General features: G+C 36.5%; 1 protein-coding gene across 1 annotated transcript in view; it reads right to left on the reverse strand.

Annotated features, from left to right (window-relative positions):
* Window positions 1–25,796, reverse strand: part of LOC123552901 (glutamine-dependent NAD(+) synthetase-like) — a 66,353-nt gene that overhangs the window by 35,783 nt on the left and 4,774 nt on the right. Inside the window, exons 2-10 of the mRNA XM_053541386.1 lie at window positions 15,107–15,167; window positions 13,009–13,125; window positions 12,447–12,500; window positions 9,409–9,550; window positions 6,116–6,204; window positions 4,411–4,528; window positions 2,012–2,143; window positions 1,591–1,665; window positions 935–1,056 (exon numbers count right to left, since the gene is read on the reverse strand). Of these exons, the coding sequence (XP_053397361.1) occupies window positions 935–1,056; window positions 1,591–1,665; window positions 2,012–2,143; window positions 4,411–4,528; window positions 6,116–6,204; window positions 9,409–9,550; window positions 12,447–12,500; window positions 13,009–13,125; window positions 15,107–15,167 (910 nt within the window). The remainder of the gene's footprint in view (window positions 1–934; window positions 1,057–1,590; window positions 1,666–2,011; window positions 2,144–4,410; window positions 4,529–6,115; window positions 6,205–9,408; window positions 9,551–12,446; window positions 12,501–13,008; window positions 13,126–15,106; window positions 15,168–25,796) is intronic.

Genomic DNA, 25,796 nt, shown 5'->3' on the forward strand with positions numbered 1-25,796 from the left:
CATTGAAAAGTGGATGAAGAAAAGCATACTAATTTATTTGATAACATCAATCTACATTATTTTGGTAAGGGTAAATACTTATTGATGCATGTCACTTATCTTTTTTCTGTTTTTTTCTGTCCAAATGATCAGCATTTGCATAAGAAAGTTGGTGGGGTAAGGAATTTACATTATCACAGCAGTTTCGCCACAAGAGTACACAGCATGTATGCAGCAGGAGTACACAGCATGTACGCCGCAGGACTCGGGCCAGGAGTACACAGAATGTACGCCGCAGGAGTACACAGCATGTACGTCGCAGGACTCGGGCCAGGAGTACACAGAATGTACGCCGCAGGAGTATACAGCATGTACGCCGCAGGAGTACACAGCATGTACGCCGCAGGGGTAGTACACCGCAGGCTCATTTGCATGTGAAAAGTGTATGTGCCGCGTACATGCTGCGTACTATTTCCCGCATACTAAATTCCTCCAGCGTACATCCTGTGTACTATGTAGTCCACAGCATGTACGCAGCAAGTAGTACGCGGCAGAGCTCATTTGCATGTCAAAAGTGTACTACAAACGTACTATCGGTGTATGTGCGGTGTATATCCTGCGTACTATTTAAAGCCCTTGATTTCAGTACACATCATGTACGCATCATATACGCTGTATGTACACAGCAAGAGTACGCAGCAGGCCTTTTTCTTCTGTAAGGGTAACCTTTTACCTTGAGTTGTGACCTTGACCTTGAGCCAACATGTCTGACTCATAAGGTCTGCATATTGTTTTGATAAGGTGATCATTTGACCCAAGTTTCATGAAATTCTTCAAGGGGTTAAGGAGATACAGAGCGGACAAAAATTGGAAGGGGTTACTTAAAATTGATGACTTAAAACATCGACAAGTTAAGGTCATTATATATTACAATAAAGTTCCCTAGATAAATTACCTAATTTCCTCCTCTGCAGAATGATACTGCCAGTCAAATGGCTGGGTAGTGGGCAGGAAGTAATCATCGCTGGACAAACAGAAGTCTACGTGTACCCGCGGAAATGAAGGAGCTGCCGCATTCTTGTAAAATAAATATATTCATACAATTACTGTTTGTCACTTTAACATCTTAAACAAACATTACTGATAAATCAGTTAAGTAAGATAGATTAAAAATTTCAAGATTCTGGCCAAAACAGATAAATTGGGGTGAAGAAGAAATTATGGCTATCATATCTAAGTGTTAAAAGGATAACACATTCGATTAATTTTGTATGTTTTACTGGATTCTGTGGATCATCTCAATCTTAAAATTGAAGATAGTCCCATTACAAATAATAATGGTTGATTCATTAAAAAGAATGATGATTTCACAGTATACATTTTCGTCCCTTAAGTTACTTTTACACTTGCTTGCAACAATGACTGTTAAAAGTAGTAGCACAGTATTACTATATATACAAAGGTTCCTATACTTAAAACCAAAGGATAGGAACAATAAAAGTCAAAATAATTATTCCAAAAACATGCATTTTTACCATCAAAAGTTAAAAGATCTTTCCTTTTAAAATGCACTAGCAGAAAAACAAATAGCCTAAACACAACAATCCTCACCCTGTCACAGAAGCTTCTCATGGAATTCCTGTATGCTCTAGCATCTTCTAAATCAACAGTGGCTACATTCACTGTCTGAAAGTATAAATACAGCACATTCTACTGTTAAAAATCTAAATCAAATCAGAGCAGAACCATATTTACAGCGTCAAGACTTTTTTCATATTTTTCTTGGGTTTTAATTCAAAGGTTTGAATATTAATTGAATTAGTTGAGGAATTACTGAAACTCTCGTTTTAATTATCTCCCTTTATTTGGCTCTGACAGTGTTAGTGCATGAGAAATATTAACAGCAGTGCCTTTCTTATCATGTAATTATGCAAACTCTCAATTAGGACAACTGCTTTGTCTGTTTTTTGTTGTCTTTTTTTAAATGAAAAAATTAAAAGTCTTGTGTGACTTTAAGAATACAACAACTTACAACATCTTGAAGAGTGAACTGAGGTCCTTGCGAGACTATCTCACCATTGACAGAAATCATGGAACATCCATCATAGAACACCCTCTCACCATCACATCCCATCAGGTTGGCAAACACATATACCCCGCCACACTCTAACAAAGCAAATATAAGTAAATTGGAAAAACAAGACATTTTTAGTAAGCTTACATTTATTTTTGATGACAAGGTGCTACTGTAATTCTTCAGAGATGCTTTTTATGTTTGCATTGGGTTTGAAGTACACTACGTTAAACAAAAACGTTCACTTATTTGCAAGATGTTTTGTGTTTGATTTAAATACAGTTGTAGACATTATGAGCACAAGTAATCAACCAAACTTCGTTTCAAGATGTTTAAAAGGTTTTAGCCTCTCCAAATTTAACAGAAATGAAATGTAACATGCAATAATCTTGGTTGGCAGTGTTGTTATCAAAACCTCAAATGTAAATCTGTACAAACAAGGGGTTTCGCAGTTTATCAAAATAGTAGTTTTTGAGATAATGCTACTGCAAATATATTTTTCACAACAAAGTTGTCTTATACTGTGGAATTTTTCAGAATGCAGATATGACTAAAGGTATCACTTCTGTCTTTAGTTTTATTTAACAAGTGATATATAGCAGAATAATCTTTTATTATATTTAAAAGCGACGAAGTGGTTAAATGCCTGGCTTGATGCCTGCAGAGTATAATTTCACAAGCTTTAGCCTAGTTAAATTATTCTACATGGTGCTAAACCATTCAGAGTATTTAAATACATTATACATGGTTCTGCTATACAGTTTTTGGTTTTAAATGTCTATAATTTAGCACATAACGCTAAACCTTGCGGGTGCAGACGCTCATCTGTTTTTTTTTTTGTCTCTGTATAATAGAAATAATGACCTACTCATGATTTTCTAAGTCCAAAAGGGGCCATATTTCTTGCAAAATCAATGCAGAGTTACGGAACTTGCTGTGCAGTGTCAGCTTTTAATGACAAATAACTGCTCCAAGTTTTAAAGCAATAGCTTTGACCGTAAAGGAGAAAAGTTAACATAAACGCAAAACTTATCCAAGAAATCTGATATTTTCTTAGTCTAAAAGGGGACATAATACTTGCAAAAAGCAAAACAGAGTTATGTTTCTTGCTGTACAGAGTCAGCTTTTAATGGCGAAGAAGTGTTGCAAGTTTGAAAGCAATAGCTTTAATACTTTAGGAGAAAAGTTGATCTAAACATAAAACTTAACCAATAAATTTAGTATTTTCTAAGTCCAAAAGGGGCTATAATTCTTGCAAAAAGCAAGATTTATATTTCTCGTGTACAGAGTCAGCTAATGATGATGAACATGTGTTGCAAGATTTAAAGCAACAGCTTTGATAGTTTAGGAGAAAAATTGACTTAAACATGAAACTTAACCAAGTAGTGTGATTTTCTAAGTCCAAAAGGGATCATAATTCTTCCAAAAAGCAGGATGGAGTTGTGTTTCTTGCTGCACAGAGTCAGCTAATGATGGTGAACAAGTGTTGCAAGTTTTAAAGCAATAGCTTAGGTAGTTTAGGAGAAAAGCAGACCTAAACATAAAACTTAACCAGGTAACGTCGACGCCGATCAAGTGATGACAATAACTCATCCTTTTTTTTCAAAAGAAAATAAGATGAGCTAAAAAGGGACACACTTTTTTCTAGGCGCATGCAGGTTGCCAAATAGTAGGTCAACATGATGTCACAGTGACAATGTTTTTATGATAGTTAAATGCAAGAAGACATAACATGTCTTTAAGTGCGCAGAAGTCCAGTAAATTGTTCTGCACACTTTATAATCAAATTAAGATGTAGCACCTTGCTGTTATATCATTTTGCTTCTGAATTGTCTTTCATCAGAAAAAGTAGATCAAATATTGTAAAACACAATACAGGCCCAAATAACATGCAAATATGACATTGATATTGCCATATTTTTATGAACGTAGGCTAAATATTTGCAAAACAAAAACTATTTAGGTCTGTATTCACTCACAAGCCTTTTAAACAAACAACAGACCACCTATCTACACTGTTCTGCAGACATTTTGTTCAGTTATCAAATGAAGCACTGGCACTAGCTGCAACAACTGATTAACAATGTAATGAAATTAAGCTTTAGTCTGCTGTCAGCAAGCGATTCTGCATTTGCGGCCAGTGTAGACCAAGATCAGCCTGCACAGATATGAATTCAATCCACGAAATTTAATCCCAACAAACAAGTTAAATTCCCATCATTGTATGTTCAAAAGTTGAAATCCACGATTTCATATCCCCACATAATTACCATTTTGATCAAAACCACGAATTTTCATGCCCACGAAATCAAATGATTTTAAAGTAAATATGAACAAGTATCACAGGAAAAGTTAACCTTCATGGTTGCTAACTTAATGAGATCCACTCTGACGTAAGCCTTCCTCAGTTCATGGTGGCTTGCGCAACTGTTAGTGATAATTTCTACACCATCTAGAGCCATTTTCACATGACGACTGAAATAAAATTATGATCAATTCATACCTGCATGTAAGTCACCTTTCTAAATGCTGCACTGCGCTTTTAAGTCACACCAACACAGTTAAGGTTTTGAGGCCGCTTTTTGGCTTTGACGGTTGAGGAAGAACCAGGTGCCACTCAAGCACTACTTCAGCCACAAGCTGGTACCCTGGTAGAACCATCAACATTCCATTAGCCAAGATGGCTGCCTCACATGAAACAAGTGAATGAAGTATTGCCATGCAAAACAAAGTCCCCTACTGGAAGGCATCTAATTTTCTCTACTGCAGTATAACATAATGGACTGATATCTGTCAATGATATATATATATAAACAATACTGTACTATATATACAATATGTTATAACAAAACACTTTGATTAAAATTTACATATATAAAAACCTACTTAATATGAGGTACATTTGTACCAAGTAATATTAAAATCCCTTCATTGATGGCAGAGTTATGGACCGGACAGGAAAAAGCACTGTTGACATTTGACCTCCAATTGTGACCTTGTCCTTTGATCTAAGAGTCCGGGTTGTGCACAGGACACATCGTCTCATCATGGGGAACATTTGTTCCAAGTAATATTAAAATATCTTGATGGATGATAGAGTTATGGACAGGACACGAAATTGCGGACGGACGGATGGGCGGAATCACAAAATGACAGTTTTCAACCATTGGTTGAAGAAAGTGTTTACAATTTAAACTTCTGGTATATATAATAATTCTATATCATATGCAGGAACCAACAGCAGATTTTAAGTAAATATGAATGTCATGTAATAGATTTTTTGGAGTTGTTAGGTAGGCAGGGAAATTTTTATTTAATTTTTCCTTTTCTTACCAGGAATTTCAGAGAGCACAAGTTTGCCTGGTAGATTTTCCCCCCATTTCCTTTCAAATTATGGGAATCTTGAAGTATAGTATGCAGTTATTTACCTTTGACAGTTCCAAAGTTCATCACATATTTCACTACCAAGTAGGTATCACATCATCTTCTAGGAATCTTGAAGTATAGCCAGCAGTTACTAACAGTTCCGTAGTTCTTCACATATCTCACTACCAATACATGTATCCAAGGTAGGTATCCCAGCATCTCCTACAGGAATCATGAAGTATAATATGCAGTTACTTACCTTTCACAGTTCCATAGTTCTTCGTATATCTCACAACCAATACATGTATCCAAGGTAGGTATCACAGCATCTTCTATAAGAATCATGAAGTATAATATGCAGTTACTTACCTTTCACAGTTCCATAGTTCTTCGTATATCTCACAACCAATACATGTATCCAAGGTAGGTATCACGGCATCTTCTATAGGAATCATGAAGTATAATATGCAGTTACTTACCTTTCACAGTTCCATAGTCTTTCTTATATCTCACTAACAATACATGTATCCAAGGTAGGTATCACAGCATCTTCTATAGGAATCATGAAGTATAATATGCCGTTACTTACCTTTCACAGTTCAATAGTTCTTCACATATCTCGCTACCAATATATGTATCAAAAGTAGATATCACAGCACCTATAGGAATCTTGAAGTATAGTCAGCAGTTACTTACCTTTCACAGTTCTTTAGTTCTTCACATATCTCACTACCAATACATGTATCCAAGGTAGATGTAACAGCGTCTCCAATAGGAACCTTAATCTACAAAATACGAAAAACATTGTCAGTGTATTCGTACAGAAAATGAACAGAGTATCAGACTTACAACAAAAGCTCCCATAAAGTGGAGCAGAACAACCCAGTGTTCTAGATCAGTGGAGGAGGAAGTAGAATTTAAATAAAAGTGTTTTTGGTGTGTGTGTCGGAGGGTGAATGTAATGTGGTGGTGGGAGGGGGGCGGGGGTTGGGGTTTTTTTTTTGATATTGTACTCCTTGGACTGCCTCATTACCACCCACCTATATTCCAAGCAAATACCTTTAATACTTCTGAAGTTGTGCTCCTGAAACAATTTGAACTCAGTTTGTGACTTTGACATTTGATTTACCAACCAAATTCATGCACTCTGCACATTCTCCTATTGTTAACAATCTTTATGTCAAGTCTGAGGTAAATACCCTGAATGTATATAAGGTTATGCTCTTGACACAAAATATGATGGACATATTTGACCTTTCTGTAATCTCGACCTTTGACTTACTAAGGCACAAGAATATAAATCCCCTCATCACCAACCACCTGCATTCCAAGTTTAAAGTCAATACCTTGAGGTTGTGCTTTGGACACAAAATACAAAGGACATATCAGTGACCTTGACCTTTGACCTATCAACGAAAGTCATGCGCACTGCTTATCGTTTTTCTTGTCACTTAGCAAAAACACGATTTGAAAGTCAATACTTTGAATTGTTATTAAATTATTGACATTTGAGCTGCATTTATAACCAAGACCTTAGACCTACTACACTGGTTTATGCACTTTTCACATCTTCTCATCCCCACCTACCTATATGCCTTGAATGGATATTGAATCATGCTTCGGACACAACATATGATGAACGGAAGGGCTGATGAACAGACATATAAAAAGTATTCGGAATGTGAGGATGGACAGGCTTGCACAAGGGAAATGAACTGGTGACACCATTATACTAAGTTTTAAAATTCAGTTCCTGAGATAGAATTATCATTAATCATTTCTTTCACATCCGTAAAAGGACTCGAGATATTTCCAATAAATATATCATGTCATAATGTCCAACTAAAACAAAGAATTGAACAGCATATCTAATATCAGATTACTGCTCGTCACTAATGCAGAAAGGAAAGAAAGAAGGAAAATAATTCTCCTAGACAAACATCCCTTTTTCATTTACCATGACTAAAATGTTAATGATTAGACAGCCATGATAAAAAGGTCTGGATCAGTATATATTTTATCTACCAAGTGCATTTCCTTCCTGGAAGCTCAACAACAGACACCCGCCGAGTAATTGTTAATGTCTGATAGTGTATGAAAAAAAATCCACTTGAACAAAGTAGCATACATATTGAGCAATGTAAAACCACTTTTTATATATAACATGCGTACATACTTAAACTACTAAAACATCTTTACATTTATAACGATCCAAATACACTTGGATACGTGCTAAATATTTTACAGGTACATACTGCTAACATTCTACTGTTATTCAAAGAAGTTCTACTTCTTCCAGAACATCCGAGATAAAAAAAGTTTTTTTTCTTAAATCTCTTAACAACTATTCCCTAATCAGTGTTACACTCGGTGCACTCTTTGTAAACTTGGATAAAAAGTGATTACATACTACTTGCAACTGGTGTATTCCACCACAGATAGCAGAGCAACCACCATTTTTTATTCAAATCATATTTTCTTCTTTTTTAGAACTTATTCTGTTTACAAAAGAAGTTTCTTAAAAGAACATGTTCAAGTTTTGGGTGAAATTCAAGCCATTTTTTCAAAGTTCAAGAACATTCTAGTCTTTTTGTTGTTGCTGGTTACAGAACACATAAAAAGACTGTTCAAGTCACATTGTAACATCCAGCTTCTATCCGAAGGGAAATTAACCCCAGGTATCTCTTTCGGTAATGCTTTTAAAAAACACCTGAGCAAAATTACAACCTTCCACAAGCAAGGTAGATGTCATGTGTACATGTTGGGCTTAAACACAAACAAGGGGCCCAAATGGATCTTAGTCGCTCACCTGAAGAGGACCTTAACCATCTGACCTTAAAAGGTGCCAAACACCCCGAACAGAACAAATTTATGAGAGGACCTTATATTGATGCCGCAGACCAGTTTTGATCCACAGAGTGGTTCACAATAAGTAGGCATTAAAATGTATTTTTACTTTTAACCCTAGCAACCCGTAAAAGGGACCAACTGCCCCCATTTGAACAAATACAAGAGATGACCTCATAATGATCCTACAAACAAAGTCTGATAAAAATCCATCTAATCATTCCTTAGAAGAAGTTGTTCAATGGTATTTTAGTTTTAGCACTAGCAGCCCCTAAAAGTGACCAGGTGCCCCCATTGATAAATTTTGGTAAAGGGCCTTATAAAAAGAGCTGTCTGTTTTTTAGTTCGAGTGGTAAGTGTCCCCATTTGAACAAAATTGGGAGAGGACCTTATAATAATGCCACAAACCAACTTTGATGAAAATGACTTTGATGGAGACCCTTCCAGCGGCTCATAAGAAGAAGTGGTTTAAAGGTATTTCTAATTTTGGCTCAAGCGACCCCCAAAAGGGACCAAGTGCGAGAGGACGACCTTATAATGATGCTACAAATCAAATTTTATGAAGATCCATTGAGTAGTTCATGAGAAGAAGTCTTTTAAAGGCATTTATATCTTTAGTTCTAGTGACCCCTAAAAGAGGCCAACTGCTTCCAGAAAACAGAAAATGTAGAAGTTGAATACACAAGGTATAGATACAGTTGTAACATTTTTAAATCCAATAACGTGGCATAACTCAGGACGAAATATTTGTACATGAAAGTCTCAAAAACATTTGCATGTCAATTTCATCTTGATGATGTCTACCAAGTTTTATTTGAGTTGAATGGAAATGGTAGGAGAGTACACAAGTAAGTGTACTGGAGGGATGGAGTGACTTCCGATCTTAAACATCAAGTCTATGACATCGAGGGTGTAATGAAAATGTTTGAACAGTCTACATCTTGTCTATAGAGACCACTCTTTTAAAGACACAAAACATGTTTTGATCAGCAGATGGCCTATATCTATAGGTTATATACTACACAGCAAGTGCTGAAACTGGAAATTAACTGTGTTTGTTAGTCAGGTAGTCTCTGTGTACAAATGGTCAGTAGCACATGTTTAACTGTATTTACAGAGTATCTAATCTTTAATGTCCATACCTGTTCTGTTATGTCTTGTATCATCCTAGGAAGACAGAAATCTTCCGTCTCTCGTTCTTTACGCCAAGCTGTGAACCAGCGAGTTTCACGATAGTTGTAATCATTACACAACATCATCTTTGGACGTATTAACAAAATCTTCCTATTTCATGAACAAAAATACAGAATATTGACACATCTTTACCAAAATACAACACTAAACCTAAGACAATAACTTGTTAATCAACCAATCATTACTGAGTAAAGTAACACATTTATTATTGAAATCTGCTATCAACTTAATATATGATGTCTACAAAAGTACTTTTTCTGTCTTTGTTGCAATTAACATAAAATATTTTTACTAATTTAAAAGTACTTCAATTATGGTACAGTTAACATGTAGAAATAACTCTAGACTTCTTAAACGTTTCAAAATATTCGCTGTGAATTAGCCATGAAATTTTGTGAAGGTAAAATCACCTTGATCAAAATTCCCTACACTGAAAAAAAGAAGACATAAGGTTTCAAAATCCCAATCATAGTTTGCAATGGGTATCATCTTCCCTTCTGTGAGTATACAGAGCTATCAAAATTTACCATTTCAACTGGGGTGGATGGAAGGGCATATGTCCAACTTATCATTTTTTTATTGTGTGGGCAAATGCCATTCAAGGAAAATGTCCTACACTTGTGAGTCCTCAGTGGAGGGAGAGGTTAGGGGGTCTAATGTATGTCTACCAGTGGATGGAGAGGTTAGGGGGTCTGAGGTATGTCTGCCACTGGAAGGAGGGGTAAGGGGGTCTGGGGTATGTCTGCCAGTGGAGGGAGAGGTTAGGGGGTCTGGGGTATGTCTACCAGTGGAGGGAGAGGTTAGGGGGTCTGGGGTATGTCTGCCCGTGGAAGGAGAGGTTAGAGGGTCTGGGGTATGTCTACCCGTGGAGGGAGATGTTAGGGGGTCTGGGGTATGTATGTCTACCAGTGGAGGGAGAGGTTAGGGGGTCTGGGTATGTCTGTCAGTGGAGGGAGAGGTTAGAGGATCTGGGGGAATGTCTACCAGTGGAGGGACAGGTTAGGGGGTCTGGGGTATGTCTGCCAGTGGAGGGAGATGTTAGGGGGTCTGGGGTATGTCTACCAGTGGAGAAAGAGGTTAGGGGGTCTGGGTATGTCTGCCAGTAGAGGGAGAGATTATGTGGTCTGAGGTGTGTCTACCAGAAAACATTATCAAGAAACACAAGAACTGAAAGAGAACAAGAACTGTCCGTAAGACAGCAAATGCTCGACTATTCGAAATGTTGTCCCAGAAGCAGGAATATTACCCTTAATGTTAGAGTATCTATAGAGTTTCAAACAAGTATCTGCATTAGTTTTGGAGATAGTAAATTGCATACAAAACTTTTAACCAGAAGTTTTTAGTTCACAAGGGACATAATTTTGCCAAAATGCATATCAGAGTTATGGGACTTGATGCTATAACCTAGTGTTATAACCCTGAAGATACAGTAAAGTTTCAGTTCAATATCTGCATTTGATTTGGAGATAGTAAATTGCATGCAAAACTTTTAACAAGAAGTTTAAGTTCACAAGGTACATAATTTTGTCAAAATGCATGTTAGAGTTATGGGACTTGATGCTATAACCTAGTTTTATAACCCTGAAGATACAGTAAAGTTTCAATTCAATATCTGCATTTGATTTGGAGACAGTTACTTGCATGCAAAACTTTAACCAGGATTTTCTAAGTTCAAAAGGTGGCAAAATTTGCCAAAAAAATACATGTCAGAGTTATGGGACTTGACCCAGTGAGGTTGGTAATTGACCTAGAAAATAACAATTAAGTTACAGAGCTAAATGCCTTTAAGTAATAGCTATATGTACTTGAATGCAACACTTTAACCAAGATTTTCTAAGTCCAAAATGGGTCATAATTCGGTCAAAATGCATGTCAGAGTTATGGCTCTTGATGCTATCACCTAGTTTTATGACCCGAAGACACAAATGAAGTTTCAATTCAATATCTGCATTACTTTTGGAGAAAGTAACTTGCATATAAAACTTTAACTAGGATTTGCTCAGTCCAAAAGGGGGCATAATTTGGCCGAAATACATGCCATAGTTATAGAACTTGACCCAGTGAGGTTGGATATTGACCTAAAAAAGAAAGAATAAGTTTCAAAGCTATATGGCTTTAAATGATAGCTATATGTACCTGCATGCAAAACTTTAACCAGAATTTTCTAAGTCCAAAAGGGATCATAATTTGGATGCATGTAAGAGTTATGGCTCTTGATGCTATCACCTAGTTTTATGACCCCGAAGACACATGTTAAATTTCAATTTATTATCTGCATTAGTTTTGGAGATACATGTCAGATTTAGCCAAAATGCATGTCAGAGTTATGGCTCTTGATGCTATCACCTACTTTTATGACCCCGGCGACACATGTGAAGTTTCAAGTAACTTGCATGTAAAACTTTAACCAGGATTTTGTAAGTCCAAAGGGGCATAATTTGACCAAAATACATGTCAGAGTTATGGGACTTGATGGTATCACCTAGTGTTATGACCCGAAGACACAAGTGAAGTTTCAATTCAATATCTGCATTAGTTATTGAGAAAATAAGTTGCATATAAAACTTTAACCAGGATTTGCTCAGTCCAAAAGGGGGCATAATTTGGCCAAAATACATGTCATAGTTATAGAACTTGACCCAGTGAGGTTGGTTATTGACCTAGAAAAAGAAAAAAAGTAAGTTTCAAAGCTATATGCCTTTAAATGATAGCCATACGTACTTGCATGCAAACATTTAACCAAGATGTGACGCCGACGCCAGGGTGAGTAGAATAGCTAGACTAAAACCCGTAACTTCACATGCTGAATAACAAATCTAATAGTATGACAAGGGGATTATGACAACTCTGGTTAATTATACAGTGGGTATTACGATGCCCCTTGCAAAGTTTGTGAGAAGGATTTTGCAACACCTTTTATTTTCAGTGACGGGGATTTTGAATGACATACACACATTATTATCTACCAGAGACAATATTTACATACTTGTTGAGGAACATTATTCTGCAGTTGTACGCTACATTCTTGTGCATTACTGGCCTGAAAGAACGAGATTATGAAATAGGTTAAAAAGTTAATGACAAGATATAAAGATGACAAGAGTACAAAGGTACAAACTGTGTCAATGCTTCACTTACAAGCCTGTAGTTAATACATAATTCTAAATAGCCACAACAGTTATTAGAAATCAATATCCAGTCAATACCTATTTCAGCAGTTTATTGTATTTTGATTAGACTGCAATTACACTTATGAATCCCAAACACTTCAGAATTTCTGCAAATTAATATTGTCATGATTAGATAAGGATTTTATAGTTTTGTTAATCTTTCTAGTGTCACAGTTTCGTCAACTGAATTCAACCAAGTAAATATAAACTTTTAGATATACTGAAAGAGATTTTTGTTATAGAAAACTATACAGTATCAACAATTTCCAGTAGTTCTTTATGAATTTCTATCTATTAACTGATAAATAAAACAGGCTATTGAATGATAAATAAATTAATATTTTAAATATGCTATGTTCTTTAATAGTTATCACATACATGCCTACATCACAGATGATATTCTGACAATCTGGGGCAACCAAAAGCTCTGCAAGAACCTGCCAAGAATGTAAGAATGTGTCACTTTCATGGAAATGGTCAGCACAACCATACCCACTGAAAAAAATGACAAATATAACAGATTTATTTGACTTCTTGTATAAATCACTGGTCCGTAGTTAACCAGTCTATTCATGACAACATAATAATGTTTACTGGGCTTATAGTCAATATTAAAAATAGACAGAAAATTAATTTCAAATGTCATGTAATAAAACACTTGTTGAACAGCTTGCCGGTCAAATGTCAAAACTATAGCTTGAGGTCCAAAGATCGTCAATATTTTTTATTGCGTTTTCTAACCCTTAGTCCCTTAACTTGCTGGACCCGATTGATTCTGTCTTTGAGACCAGTGTAGATAACGACCTGCATTGTTCGCTATCCGGCCAGTATCTTTTTGGTAAGCATCCCGTTTAACAGTTAATGGTACTGTCAAATTTGGAAGATGGACAAGTTCATTATAGAAATTAAGCAAGTCATACTAACAAAGTTTATGTCATATAGCAAATTTCCAGCTTATAATGGTAAAAGATCGAGATTGTAGGTGCACCTCCAGGCATTATTTCTGGTAAATGTGTGACCCTGTGTAGAACCACCCATCATCAATAATATAGATGGATGGTGCTTTGTCACATGATAGAATTCTACATCTAAAGAGTTGTTTCGAATCGAAAGAAGAGACAACACAATATAATTGTGAACTGTCACTAAAAACAATAAAATACTGGAAGTTCTTTTTTAAACATATTTACTGCATGACATTTAATTATGGATGTAACACCATACCTGCAAATAATTTATACATTTAGCAAAGTTTGATACATTTGATAAGAATTTCATACATCTGTAGAAAGTAATAATATATGAAAAAAAAACAAGAGCTGTCACTGTTTGTGACAAATGACAACCCCCCCCCCCCCGAAGCGTGCCCAATAATGCTAAAGTTGTCTGTGCAAAAATCACACATCATTTCGTGACCTTGAGCTTGACCTAAGAGACCCGGGTCATAAGCGTGACACACCGTCTCAAAATATGGTTAACATTTGTGTCAAATTATTTTTAAAGCCCTTGATAAATGGCAGTGTAATGGACCAGAAGAGAAACACTTTTGACCTCTAATTGTGACCATGACCTGAAACTAGGGATCTGAGTCTTGTGCATGACATGTCATCTCATTATAGGGAACATTTATGCCAAGTAATTTAAATTACCTTCATCAATTGCAGATTTATGGACTGGACAAGAAACAGACAATGTTAACCTTTAACCTCTAAGTGTGACCTTGACCTTAGAGCTAGTTGTCTGGATTTTGCTCATGCCATATCTTCTCATTATGGGGAACATTTATGATAAGTAATTTAAAATCCCTTGATGAATGACAGACTTATGGACCGGACACGTAACAGACCCTGTTAACCTTTGATTTCTGTGACCGTCCTTGGAGCGCATGATATGTCGTCTTGTTATGGTAAACATTTATGCCAAGTTATTTAAAAACCCCTTCATGGATGGCAGAGTTATGGACCGATCACGAAACAGACCATGTTAACCTTTAAACTCTAAGTTAAGGACCTTGACTTCGGAGCTAGGGGTCTGAGTCCTGCGCATGACACGTCGTCTCGTTATAGGGAATATTTATGCAAAGTTATTTAAAAAATCCCTTTATGGATGGAAAAGTTACAGCCCGGACAAGAATTTACACGGACGCGAGCACGCACTCACGGTAGACGGGAAGACAGTGCGATTTTAATATGCCCACCTTCGTGGAGCATACAAATTATTGAAATATCTTTAATTTACCATGAATTTGTTTTTCAGAAGCAGGAATATTTAAAACACCACTCTTTACAAAATTTATGTCTCCACTGTCAGAAACAGAAACAGACAACTGTTAAGTATTGTGTATCTTTTTAAAATCCTATGCTTGTTCTAGAAGCACTGGTATATTTTCTGTTAAGAACTTTAAAAAGTTTGAGAGTCAGTTTAGACAATATTTTTGTTTAGAAATTGAGTATGGAACACTATAACTGATACGTACCAGATCTCCAGTTCCGGTCCAAGCCTGTAGGTAGCACCTTTACTTTTAGCTTCTTGAACACCTTGAACAAATGATCAACAATATAAAATTATAATATGAAACATAATATAGGTACCCTTTTCTCACTATGAACTTAATTTACTGAAATATCAGAAGACACATTTCTAAAAGCTTTAAAATCTGAAATCTTAACCTTTAGTTAAGTTATTTTGACTTTGCGACCAGTGCAGACCAAGATCAGCCTACACATATCAAAGCAGTCTGACCATGGTCTGCACTGTTTGCTATTCATTTAGTAAATTAAATTTTCAGTGAACATCCCTTCAAATAATAAACGGTACTGTCCAAATTAAATGATTGACCACTCAGTCCCATTTTAGACACTTAGCAGGGTAAAGGTTAACTACATGGTCAACTTATATGTATATGTCAATTAGAGCTGTCTGAAACAGACATAGGCCGCCCCACCTTCCCTTATCCCAAATACACTCCGGTCCCCACTATGATGGCATGTAGGCAGTAACTTGGTGTGTAACTTTTGGTCAAAAACCTACTGACCACAGACATTTGATGGTTGTAGGCACAAGAGTTCTCCTGCTACTCAGCTGCACTTGGAAAAATTTAATTGTCTCAATTTCTTGTGACTTTGGCCTTGACATACAAACTCAAACTACAAAGGGGCAATTTACTGGAAATCACAAGAAAGTTGACGGTCAAAGACAAAAGCACAAGAGCTGTCACAGGAGACAGCGCACTTTACTATTTTGATGCTGGATAGCGAAATTTGACACACTGAATGATATTTAAGAAAACTGGAGCTATCATTAAATGATGATATAAGACAACAGTTTAAACCAGAGTCAAATCTATTCGGCATAAGATATACTGGCCCAAAATAATTCTATGCAATAGTGTTCATCATTAAAAGCTTTCATAAGGACCTGAACAAAAACCTGAAAACAAACAAAACTAGAGATACACACGCACAGACTGACACAGTATATTGCAATTTAACGCACACAAGATTGCATAAGTATGTGGACTGTATGCATATAGACTTTATGTATACAGTATAGTAACAAAAAACAAAGTCCCATAACTCTGCAGAATATTTTCCTAAAAGAATGTAACATGCACCATGCTCAACTAGGGTTAGCATTGATAACTTGTGTGAAGTTTCATAAACTTGTGTGTAAGGGTTCGGAAGATTAGGCGCGCACAAGATTGCATATGCATACTGTATGTAAATAGTATGTTAACAAAAAGCAAAGTCCCATAACTCTGCAAAATATCATGATTAATCTCTCTGTCAACTTTCATGATCCTAGGCCGAAGCGTTCTTGAGTTATTATCCAGAAACTGTTTAACTGCTCCTGGTGACTGTGACCTGGACGTTTGACCTACTGATCTCAAAATCAATAGGGATCATCTGTTTGTTATGACAAACCTCTCTATCAACTTTCATGATCCTGGGCCCAAGCGTTCTAGAATTATCATCCGAAAACCGTTTAACTGTTCTGGGTCACTGTTACATTGACCTTTGAACTACTGACCTCAAAATCAATAGGGGTCATCTGCCGGTCATGATCAACCTCTCTATCAACTTTCATGATCCTAGACCCAAGCGTTCTTGAGTCATCATCTGGAAACCATTTAACTGTTTTGGTTCACTGTGCCCTTGACCTTTGACCTTTGACCTTTGACCTAATGACCTCAAAATCAATATAGGTCATCTGCTGGTATGACCAACCTCCCTATCAACCAACTTTCATGATCTTATGTCCAAGCTTTCTATTTCATGATTGTGAAGTTACGTTTCCTGTTCGAAATAAAGAAATATAAAAGTTAACGTTTTGCTAAGACATTAAAAAAAGAGGATCATTGTCCCTAAAGCGCTCACCTGTGTACAAGGCTTCAAGTGTGTTTGTATACCAAAATTACATACATGTTACACACATTTTTGAACATAGGACAATACTTTGAACAATTACGGTAGACAGTACAACTCTGCTACCACAAGCCAATTATCAGGCTCTAGCTTTTATTGATTCAAAGAAAATTTTCAAAGTTTCTTATTTATAAGCCTATAGTTAGTACACGTCACACACACAGGGAAGTGGCCATTTTGACCTTAGGGCAATAATTTGGACATTTATGGTAGAGAGTCAAAGCCTTATATTACCTGTCAAATATCAAAGCTCTAGAGAAAAAGAGTCTGAAAGCCTAAAACCTGTTATTAACCAAAAAGACCAGTATGTTCAATTAACTGGAACCATTTGAACAAATCTGAAAGAGGGTTATACAGTAATATCAAATGATTTGCAAGAGGTTCATGTGGGAGGAAAAAGGTATGTCACTAGGTTGTGGTGGGTCTTTAAAGAAATTTTTGATTCTGGCAGCCATGATTTTTGATGATTCAGAAAAATTGAACAATATTTGTAGAAGGTCACACAAAGATAATTTGTATGAAATTATTTTAAACAAGAGAGCCAAGATGACCCTAGATCTCCCACATGAGTAACACAACATAACAGTATAAACATGTTTGACCTAGTGACCCAGTTTTAGACATTACATCATCCAGTTTCAAACTCATCTGAGTGTCCAAGGAGATAAACATTCTGACCAAGAATTGTCATAAAGATTGGAACAAAAATGCGGCTTCTAGAGTGTAAACAAGATTTTCCTTCACTTTGGCCTAGTGACCTAGTTTTGACCCAACCTGACCCAATTCAAGACGCGTCCGAGATTTCATAGCAACAAATATTCTGACCAATTTTTATTAAGATTGGACCAAAAGTGTGGCCTCTTGAGTGTAAACAAGCATTTTTATTAAATTGACCTAGTGATCTAGTTTTTGTTTGACCCCACATGACCCAGATAAGAACTCCTTCAAGATTTCAGGAAAACAAACATTCTGACAATGTTTCGTGGAGATTGGAGCAAAACTGTGGAAAGTGTAAACAAGCCTTTCCTTTGATTTGACCTAATGTTCAAGTTTTCAATTTCACTTGACCTAGATTCAAAATCATCCAACACTTCATGTTACCAAACATTCTGACGAAGTTATATGAAGATTGATACAAAAACGTGTCCCCTAAAGTATAAACAAGCTTTTTCTTGCATTTGACATGGTGACCTAGTTTTTTTACCCCACTTGACCGAGATAAAAATTCATCTGATATTTGATGAAGGCAAACATTCTGACCATGTTTCATACAAATCAAAGGAAAATGCAGCCCCTATTGCATACACTATGTTTATCTTTGTTTTGGCCAGGTGACCTAATTTTAACCCCAGATGACCAATATTTGTACATGACCTAGATTTCATCAAGAAGATTATTCTGATCAAATTTCACGCAGATCCAGTCAAAAAGGCAGCCCCTAAGTTTTTCTTTGATTTGACTGGGCGACCTAGTTTTTGACGCCAGATGGCCCATATTCAAACCTGATCGAGCTTTCATCATGACAAACATTTCTGACTAATTCTCATGAGTTTCAAATTTAGAATGTGGTCTCTTAGTGTTAACAAGATTTTACTTTGATCTGATCTAGTGACCAAGGTTTTGACTCCCACATGACTGAGTTCCAAACTTGGCCTAAAGGCCATCAAGACTGCGTTTTTTTTCAAGTTTTGAGGAAATGGTGGCGGAGCCCGTAAGAAGGGGAAAATTGCTCTGTAACCACTAAAATAGTGGGAAAACTGCGTCGTGATAAAAGCAATATTTTTCATAAATATGTTACACTAAAAAAACATTTTGTCCTTCGCGTTACATCGTTAGCGGAGTACCTTTGTCCTAGCGTTATTATCTTTCAAAACCTGTTTTGAATGCTCAAGTGATTCGAGACCAGATATAAATAAGATCTTTTTGCGGTAAGAAATTAGTTCTAGCGATTCACTCTGTGCGGTGACATCGTTACAAGTCGGAACAATGGACATCTTGAATGATCGGTCGAGAATGGAAAATTCTAGAATTCAGGCAATGATAGGATGAAGATGTCTTTAGAAGAGCACAAAAGTTCAATGCTTACAGATATAGAGAAAATGCCAGGAAAGATAAGGGAAATTTTGAACAAATGAATAAAATTTTAAGCATGTTGACAGGCACACAAACCATTAAATAGAAGTCAAATGAAGGGAAATTTAAATACAATCCAAGGTTAGCATCGCTTTAGATGAGGCGGATCATTTGATACAATCAAACAAATTGCATGAATCCAGACAAAAGATCGCTGAAGTAAACGAAATGATATACTATAGACAAAAGTTTATACGCTTAGCTGACTTGTTAGAACTGGGGTAGGGTGGGGTGGAGGAGGTCGGGGGGGGGGGGGGATAATTTACGAGAATGAATCAAACAACTATCCAGCGATTCCGATAATGAAAAAAGTATTTACAAGGCTGAGACGAGGGCAAACAAAACGTTAAAGGCGGAGAAAGCTAAGAGATCACGTGGCAGTAGATTATTGCCATCCCGGAAGCCAACTAAAGCATCAACTAGCAATGTACAAGGTTCTAATGCTACACAACAAGCGCCTCGTAGACCGTGATTGTGCTTCGTCTGTGGGAAGCCAGGCCACTGGAAATGATCGTCGGAATGTTCTGCGAACAGTTCCAATAAAAGACAAATAGTTTTATCAGAAATAATTTTTAAAATGAAAAATTATTTCGGATTAAAGATCCAGATGTCTCATTTTCACAAACAGATAAAGAGGTGAAAGAGAACACTGGTGTTTGAAACTCGTCACTAAAAAAAGTATTAAAAAAAGTATATGCAGGTTAAATCTCTTGTATTTTAGGTGGGTGGGATATGATAATGCATATATTTATTGACAGAGCTTCAAGCGCATGTGAAGAGAGTGACGTATTTTCTGTGCAATGTAGTTCAGAGCAATCGTCTACGGTAGGTAGACTGAAGTAAAATTTGTCAAAATGGAGAGAGGCTTCAGGCAGTACATTTATATTAGATGTAGTAGAAAATGGCTACAAGTTGCCTTTCATGAGTGTTCTAGTTTTCCTAACGTAGTCAATCCTTTAACCGTAGCCTAAAATAGAAAATGGAAAACCAAGGTTGGTATTAGATTGTACACACAATAATCCTTTTTTTGTATTAGTTCAAAATAAAGTTTGAAGACATGGAAGTTGCAGAAACATTATTTGACAAAAACTCTTTCCTATTTACTTTCGATCTGAAAGGAGCATAATTATCACCATATAGTCATTTTTTCAGAGCACAGAACATATTTGGGGTTTTCATATTCTGGATCAGGACATATAGTGTTATGTTTTCAATTCTTAACCATTTGGTATAAAAACACCTGGACACATATTTACGAAACGTTTGAGGTATATATATATATATAGTTGTTACATTTTTAAGAGCTAAAATCATAAGAGCTAAAAAGGACATAAAATCATTATGTTTCTCGCACTGGCACCAGAACCGCAAATGTAGCTTTGGGTGGCCTATTTTATAAAAAATATGCCTTCTTTTCAGTTTATTAAAAAATATCAAAGGAATGGTGCCTTTTTATTTATTACGCCCCTACCCTCTGTTCTTATATTAAAACATAAGAACAGAGGGTAGGGGCGTAATAAATAAAAAGGCACCATTCCTTTGATATTTTTTAATAAACTGAAAAGAAGGCATATTTTTTATAAAATAGGCCACCCAAAGCTACATTTGCGGTTCTGGTGCCAGTGGTTTCTCGGTGATGGGATCGGTGGTCATTCAGATTATGAAAAACGTTGTGCTTAAGTGAGTGTACCATGCAAACATTGGTTGCTTTTGGTTTTTTACTTGCAGACGAAAAATGTAATTGGTTATCGACACTCGGGTAAGTTTGGCTTGGGCATGTTCTAGATATGACATAGAACATGATCTTTATATCATATGAAAGAATACAAAGATAAGAATTTCATTAGATTTCGTGATATATCAAGTATGTCGAGATAGAGCAAATGTTTCTAAGTGAAAGTGTTGGCCAGAGTTGTCGGACAGATACTATCTTTTCAAAGTGTAATAGTTAACAAAGTTCGTTTAATGACAAGAGAATTATTCAATTGTATCAATGCAAGAGCCAGTTGGAATGTCCCTGTTGATGTTACAGATTTAGCCATGAATGAATTACAGTTCTGGAGAAACAATGTAAGTACATTAAATAGAAAAGGGAGACAATTGACCATCATGTGTGTCTATACAGAATATTTGTCGATGCCAGTGCATTTGGTTATGGCAGGTATGTAGTTAATGACGTAGATGTAAGTAATTCAGTTAGTCGGGGAAAAGTAAAATTAGAGACCCAGAAGCTCCCGGAAGTTAGCAGAACAGAGTACGAAAATTTTTAAGAGAAGAACAACAGAATGTATGTTGTCCCCGGCAGTGGTCTTCTTAGCTAACAAAGCGTCGCCGGAAGTGGACTGTAGTATGTCCCTGGAAGCGGACAGTGATAAGTGATAGGTTACATGATGCGGGTGTAAAAATCAGTAGTATGTCCTCGGAAGCGGACAGTATCTCAAGTGTAATGTTTTCAAAAGCGTACAGTATGTTAAATTGTATGTCCCAGGAAAAGGAATTATTACTTGTAGCATGTCTCCGGAAGCAGACTGGATAGTAAGTATAACTCTCCAAAATATAGGCCGTTACGTCAAAGACAATACAAGCAAACATGTGTTATGTTTAAATGCAGACGATTTTTTTTTTTAATTAAAACAAAAAGTTGGAGACATGGAAGTCATGGGGCAGCAGGGTACTCTAGAACAAAGTCAAAGTTCAACCTGGCGAGAAACCGAGGCTGTTAAAAGAGTTCGCGTGCTAGCGTATGATTGCGCAACGGTTCATAAAATTCCCATTCCAGATTCATGGCATACAAACGAGCAAGCCGGTCAGGACTGGTTTAGCAATTTCATGAAGAGGCATCTGGACTTATCCATCCGGCAACCCGAAGCAACAAGCTTATCCAGGGCTACAAGTTTTAATAAAAATAACGTACAGTTATTTTTTGATAAATTGGCAGAGGTGGTGGATAGAGATAGCATCGGTCCAGCTGATATTTGGAACGGTGATGAAACGGGTGTCACCACCGTCCAAAGGCCAAGAAACATTGTTGCCCCCAAAGGAGTTAAACAAATCGGCCAACTTACCTCATCCGAGAGAGGTGCACACGTTACGATGTGTGCCGCAGTTAATGCGATTGGGAATAGCATCCACCCCTATGTTTATATTCCCGAGGGTGAATTACCACGATCACTTCGTCAGGGATGGACTAGCCGGTTGCATTGGGGCATCCCAGCCCTCTGGTTGGATGACTGCTCCAAACTTTGTGAAGTTCCTCGCTCATTTTATAAGTTACGCAAAACCGACCACAGACCACAAAGTACTTCTTCTATTAGATAACCATGAAAGTCACATCAGCATTGAAGCCCTGGACCTTGCGAAAAGAAATGGTGTTGTTATGTTGTCCTTCCCGGCTCACTGTTCGCACAAGTTACAGCCGCTTGACAGGACAGTCTTTGGGCCATTGAAGAAATTTGTGAACTCGGCCCAAGACTCCTGGATGAGAAAAAAACCCAGGCCGCACTATGACAATCTATGACATACCAAGTCAGTTACGAGATTCCTGGCCGTTAGCTTCTACCCCCAACAATATTACAAGTGGATTCCGTGTAGCAGGAATATATCCTTACAATGGAAACGTGTTTGCTGACCATGTATTTGCTCCGTGTAGCGTTACTGACCGACCCGATCCAAATCTAGAATGTCTAGAGGAGGTTTCTAGTCAGCCTAACCCATCTACTGGCGTGCAGTATACAATTCAAGAAGTAATGACCAATCTTGGCAGAGAAATAGTTTCAGTTCTTGGCGACGGGCATTGTCTTTTGCATGCGTTTCGGGCAACATTATTGTATGAAGGTATTTCGAACCTTTCTCACAGCGAGATATGTGAAAGGCTGTTGGATGAAGTCAGTGAAAATATAGACTATTATGATGACTTTGCGACCGAGCATCAGACAATTTTACGTGACATGGACACATACATCAAAGATAAGGTATACAACACAGACACGGCAGACATTGTGCTGAATGCCTTGTGTAATTATGCTGGTGTCTCGGCTATTGTATATCGGCATGGTTCGGATGGAACAGATGACAATAGCGTACAGATACATGCCATCGCACCTGGAAGGCCTGGTGTCCTATTTAGGGGAGATGTACACCTTGTTCTGCGAGGCGATGGGGAGACTGCCCACTACAGTGCTACACGGAAGGTACATACAGAGTATGTACGCCAAAACATAGAACAAAGTAGCCAAGCACCAGCAACACAAGAATTTTTAGCTAGGCCACTTTTTTCCCCTGAAAATGTACGACCACACCCCAAAGCAGGCCCTCGGAAGTCCAATAAAGGCAAGCCAAGGAGAAAGTTGCAGTATTAACTGACACTCCTGAAATGAAACTTATTGAGCAACAGTTTGAAAAAAAAGCAAAAATAGCAAATGAAATCTGTCAAAAAGCCGATCGCAAAAAGCAAACCTGTAAAGCATGTAAAACCCAAAAAGTCCAAATCAAATAGAAAGGGGCAGTCGACGAAACAAAGAGATGCAACCACTTCAGACGAAGAAGAATGGTATTGCTTGATTTGTGTCGAGCCATACAGTAATAGCAGACCCCGTGAAGGCTGGGTTCAATGCTACATGTGTAAAGGATGGACACACGAAGAGTGTGCAGGAACAGCTAAAAATCAACTATTTATCTGTCACAATTGTGATTCTGATGATGATGTGTTCCTCTGAATTCAAAGATTAAATTGACATTTAGAGTTGTGTTGTAAAAACTTTATTGTTTGATATTCATACCAGGGGCCGTATTCATAAAGCATCTTAAGTATAAGTATAACAAACTGATTATTTACTTAAGTATTACTTAGGTTAGAAATTTATTTTACTTAAGTATATTTGTTATTCATAAAACAACTTAATAAGTAATTCTTGTTTTTTATTGTGGACGAAAACATTAAAACAAACAACATTAATTTCAGACAGATACAACATGCACAATATGTTTAAACTTAAAGTGCTTTTAACTGAAAACAACACTAAGTCATTTCTTACGTATTTTAAGTTTTAGCTGTTTTATGACTAGATCTTAAGTTTTTACTTAGACTTAAGTTGAAATCACCACAAACTTAAGTAAAATCTTAAACTTAAGTCAAAACTTATACTTAAGATGCTTTATGAATACGGCCCCAGGACTATAATTACATCATGCGTTTAATACAGGACCAATCGCTTACTGTATATTGCTGTAACAGTCCATACAAGGGAAACTACAATTTTATTTCTTTATTTCAACTATTTTTGCATAAATGTACATATAAAAGCCACTAAAATGAATTTATAATACAAGTAATAATGTTGTCCATTGTCTATTTTTGTAATATTATCCAAAAAGATTCAGTGGTTCACTTTGCCCCGCCCTTTGTTACACTTTGCCCCGGGCACGGGGCAAAGTGAAACACGCGACCAACGTTTTGTGGACGTCAATGTCAACAGTTTATTGACGTGCCTGATACAATTTATTAGATGAAAATGAAGGAGCACACATTAAACTGTATTACAAAAAAATTAAAATTATGATACGGCCAGGAATATTGAAGATATTTTAAAATACGCACAAATGTGTTTCACTTTGCCCCGGTCTCCCCTACTCTAGTCGCAAGCAAATGTTTTACGAAATTTCTATGTAAAGGATTATTCCGATAACAAAAATGTTAAAACTGTGTTATTAAACGGTAATCGAAAAACACAAATCCATCAGTAAATATGATATTAGTGATAATTTTGGAGGAAATGCATATTTATTTTATTCTAATATGGCTGCCTCTGTTAAAACACTCCGATAAGTTATGCTAGAATGACGTCACGTTAACGTGCGGTGACGTCAAGTTTTTGTTGCGACAAAGAAAGAGCGCTTCTGTATTTTATCTACTGTTTCAGATTAAGGGCATATTAGAATCGAAATGATTTACATTGTATAGCAAAACCGAGTTTTAACACTATTCATACACTCGGGCGGTAAAACGCCCGACTTATAACCTCCCATCGTGCATAAATAGTGATAAAACACTCTTTCAATATAAATTATTTCTTAAATAAAATTGTATACCTGAAAATTACGCAGGTACATTAATATATCTGTTTTGTTATATGACGTATCTTCTACATGTTTTAGCTTTTTCAGATAATAAAATAATTTTTTTTTATCTAAATATCAAAACCAACTATGCGTGGTTGTATTTCAATAAAATATAGGCCTACTCATAAAACTGACTTGCAAATCATATATCTTGCCTAAAATGCGTATCTTTTGAAAGTCAGTATAGTGTTAATATATTTTGAAACAACGTACAACATTTCAATTCGCTAACTATGCATGGTTATATTTCAGTCAGTAAGAATAATATGTTGCGTAATTATACAGCTAAGTCATTTTCTCGAGCGTAATCGCATATACCATTATTAAAACTAAATAAATCTTTTCTGTTCTATTTTTTAAATTATATTTCAAACATTCATTGAAATATACGTTTCTTTTGAAAGTTGGTTATGTGTTAATATCTTTTGAGAAAAATTTATCAACTTATATCAATTTGGTAACAAATATGTCACGACATTCAGCCTTTCGAGT

Source organism: Mercenaria mercenaria, chromosome 4, assembly GCF_021730395.1.
Source record: "Mercenaria mercenaria strain notata chromosome 4, MADL_Memer_1, whole genome shotgun sequence".
In the NCBI taxonomy this organism is placed as follows: domain Eukaryota; kingdom Metazoa; phylum Mollusca; class Bivalvia; order Venerida; family Veneridae; genus Mercenaria; species Mercenaria mercenaria.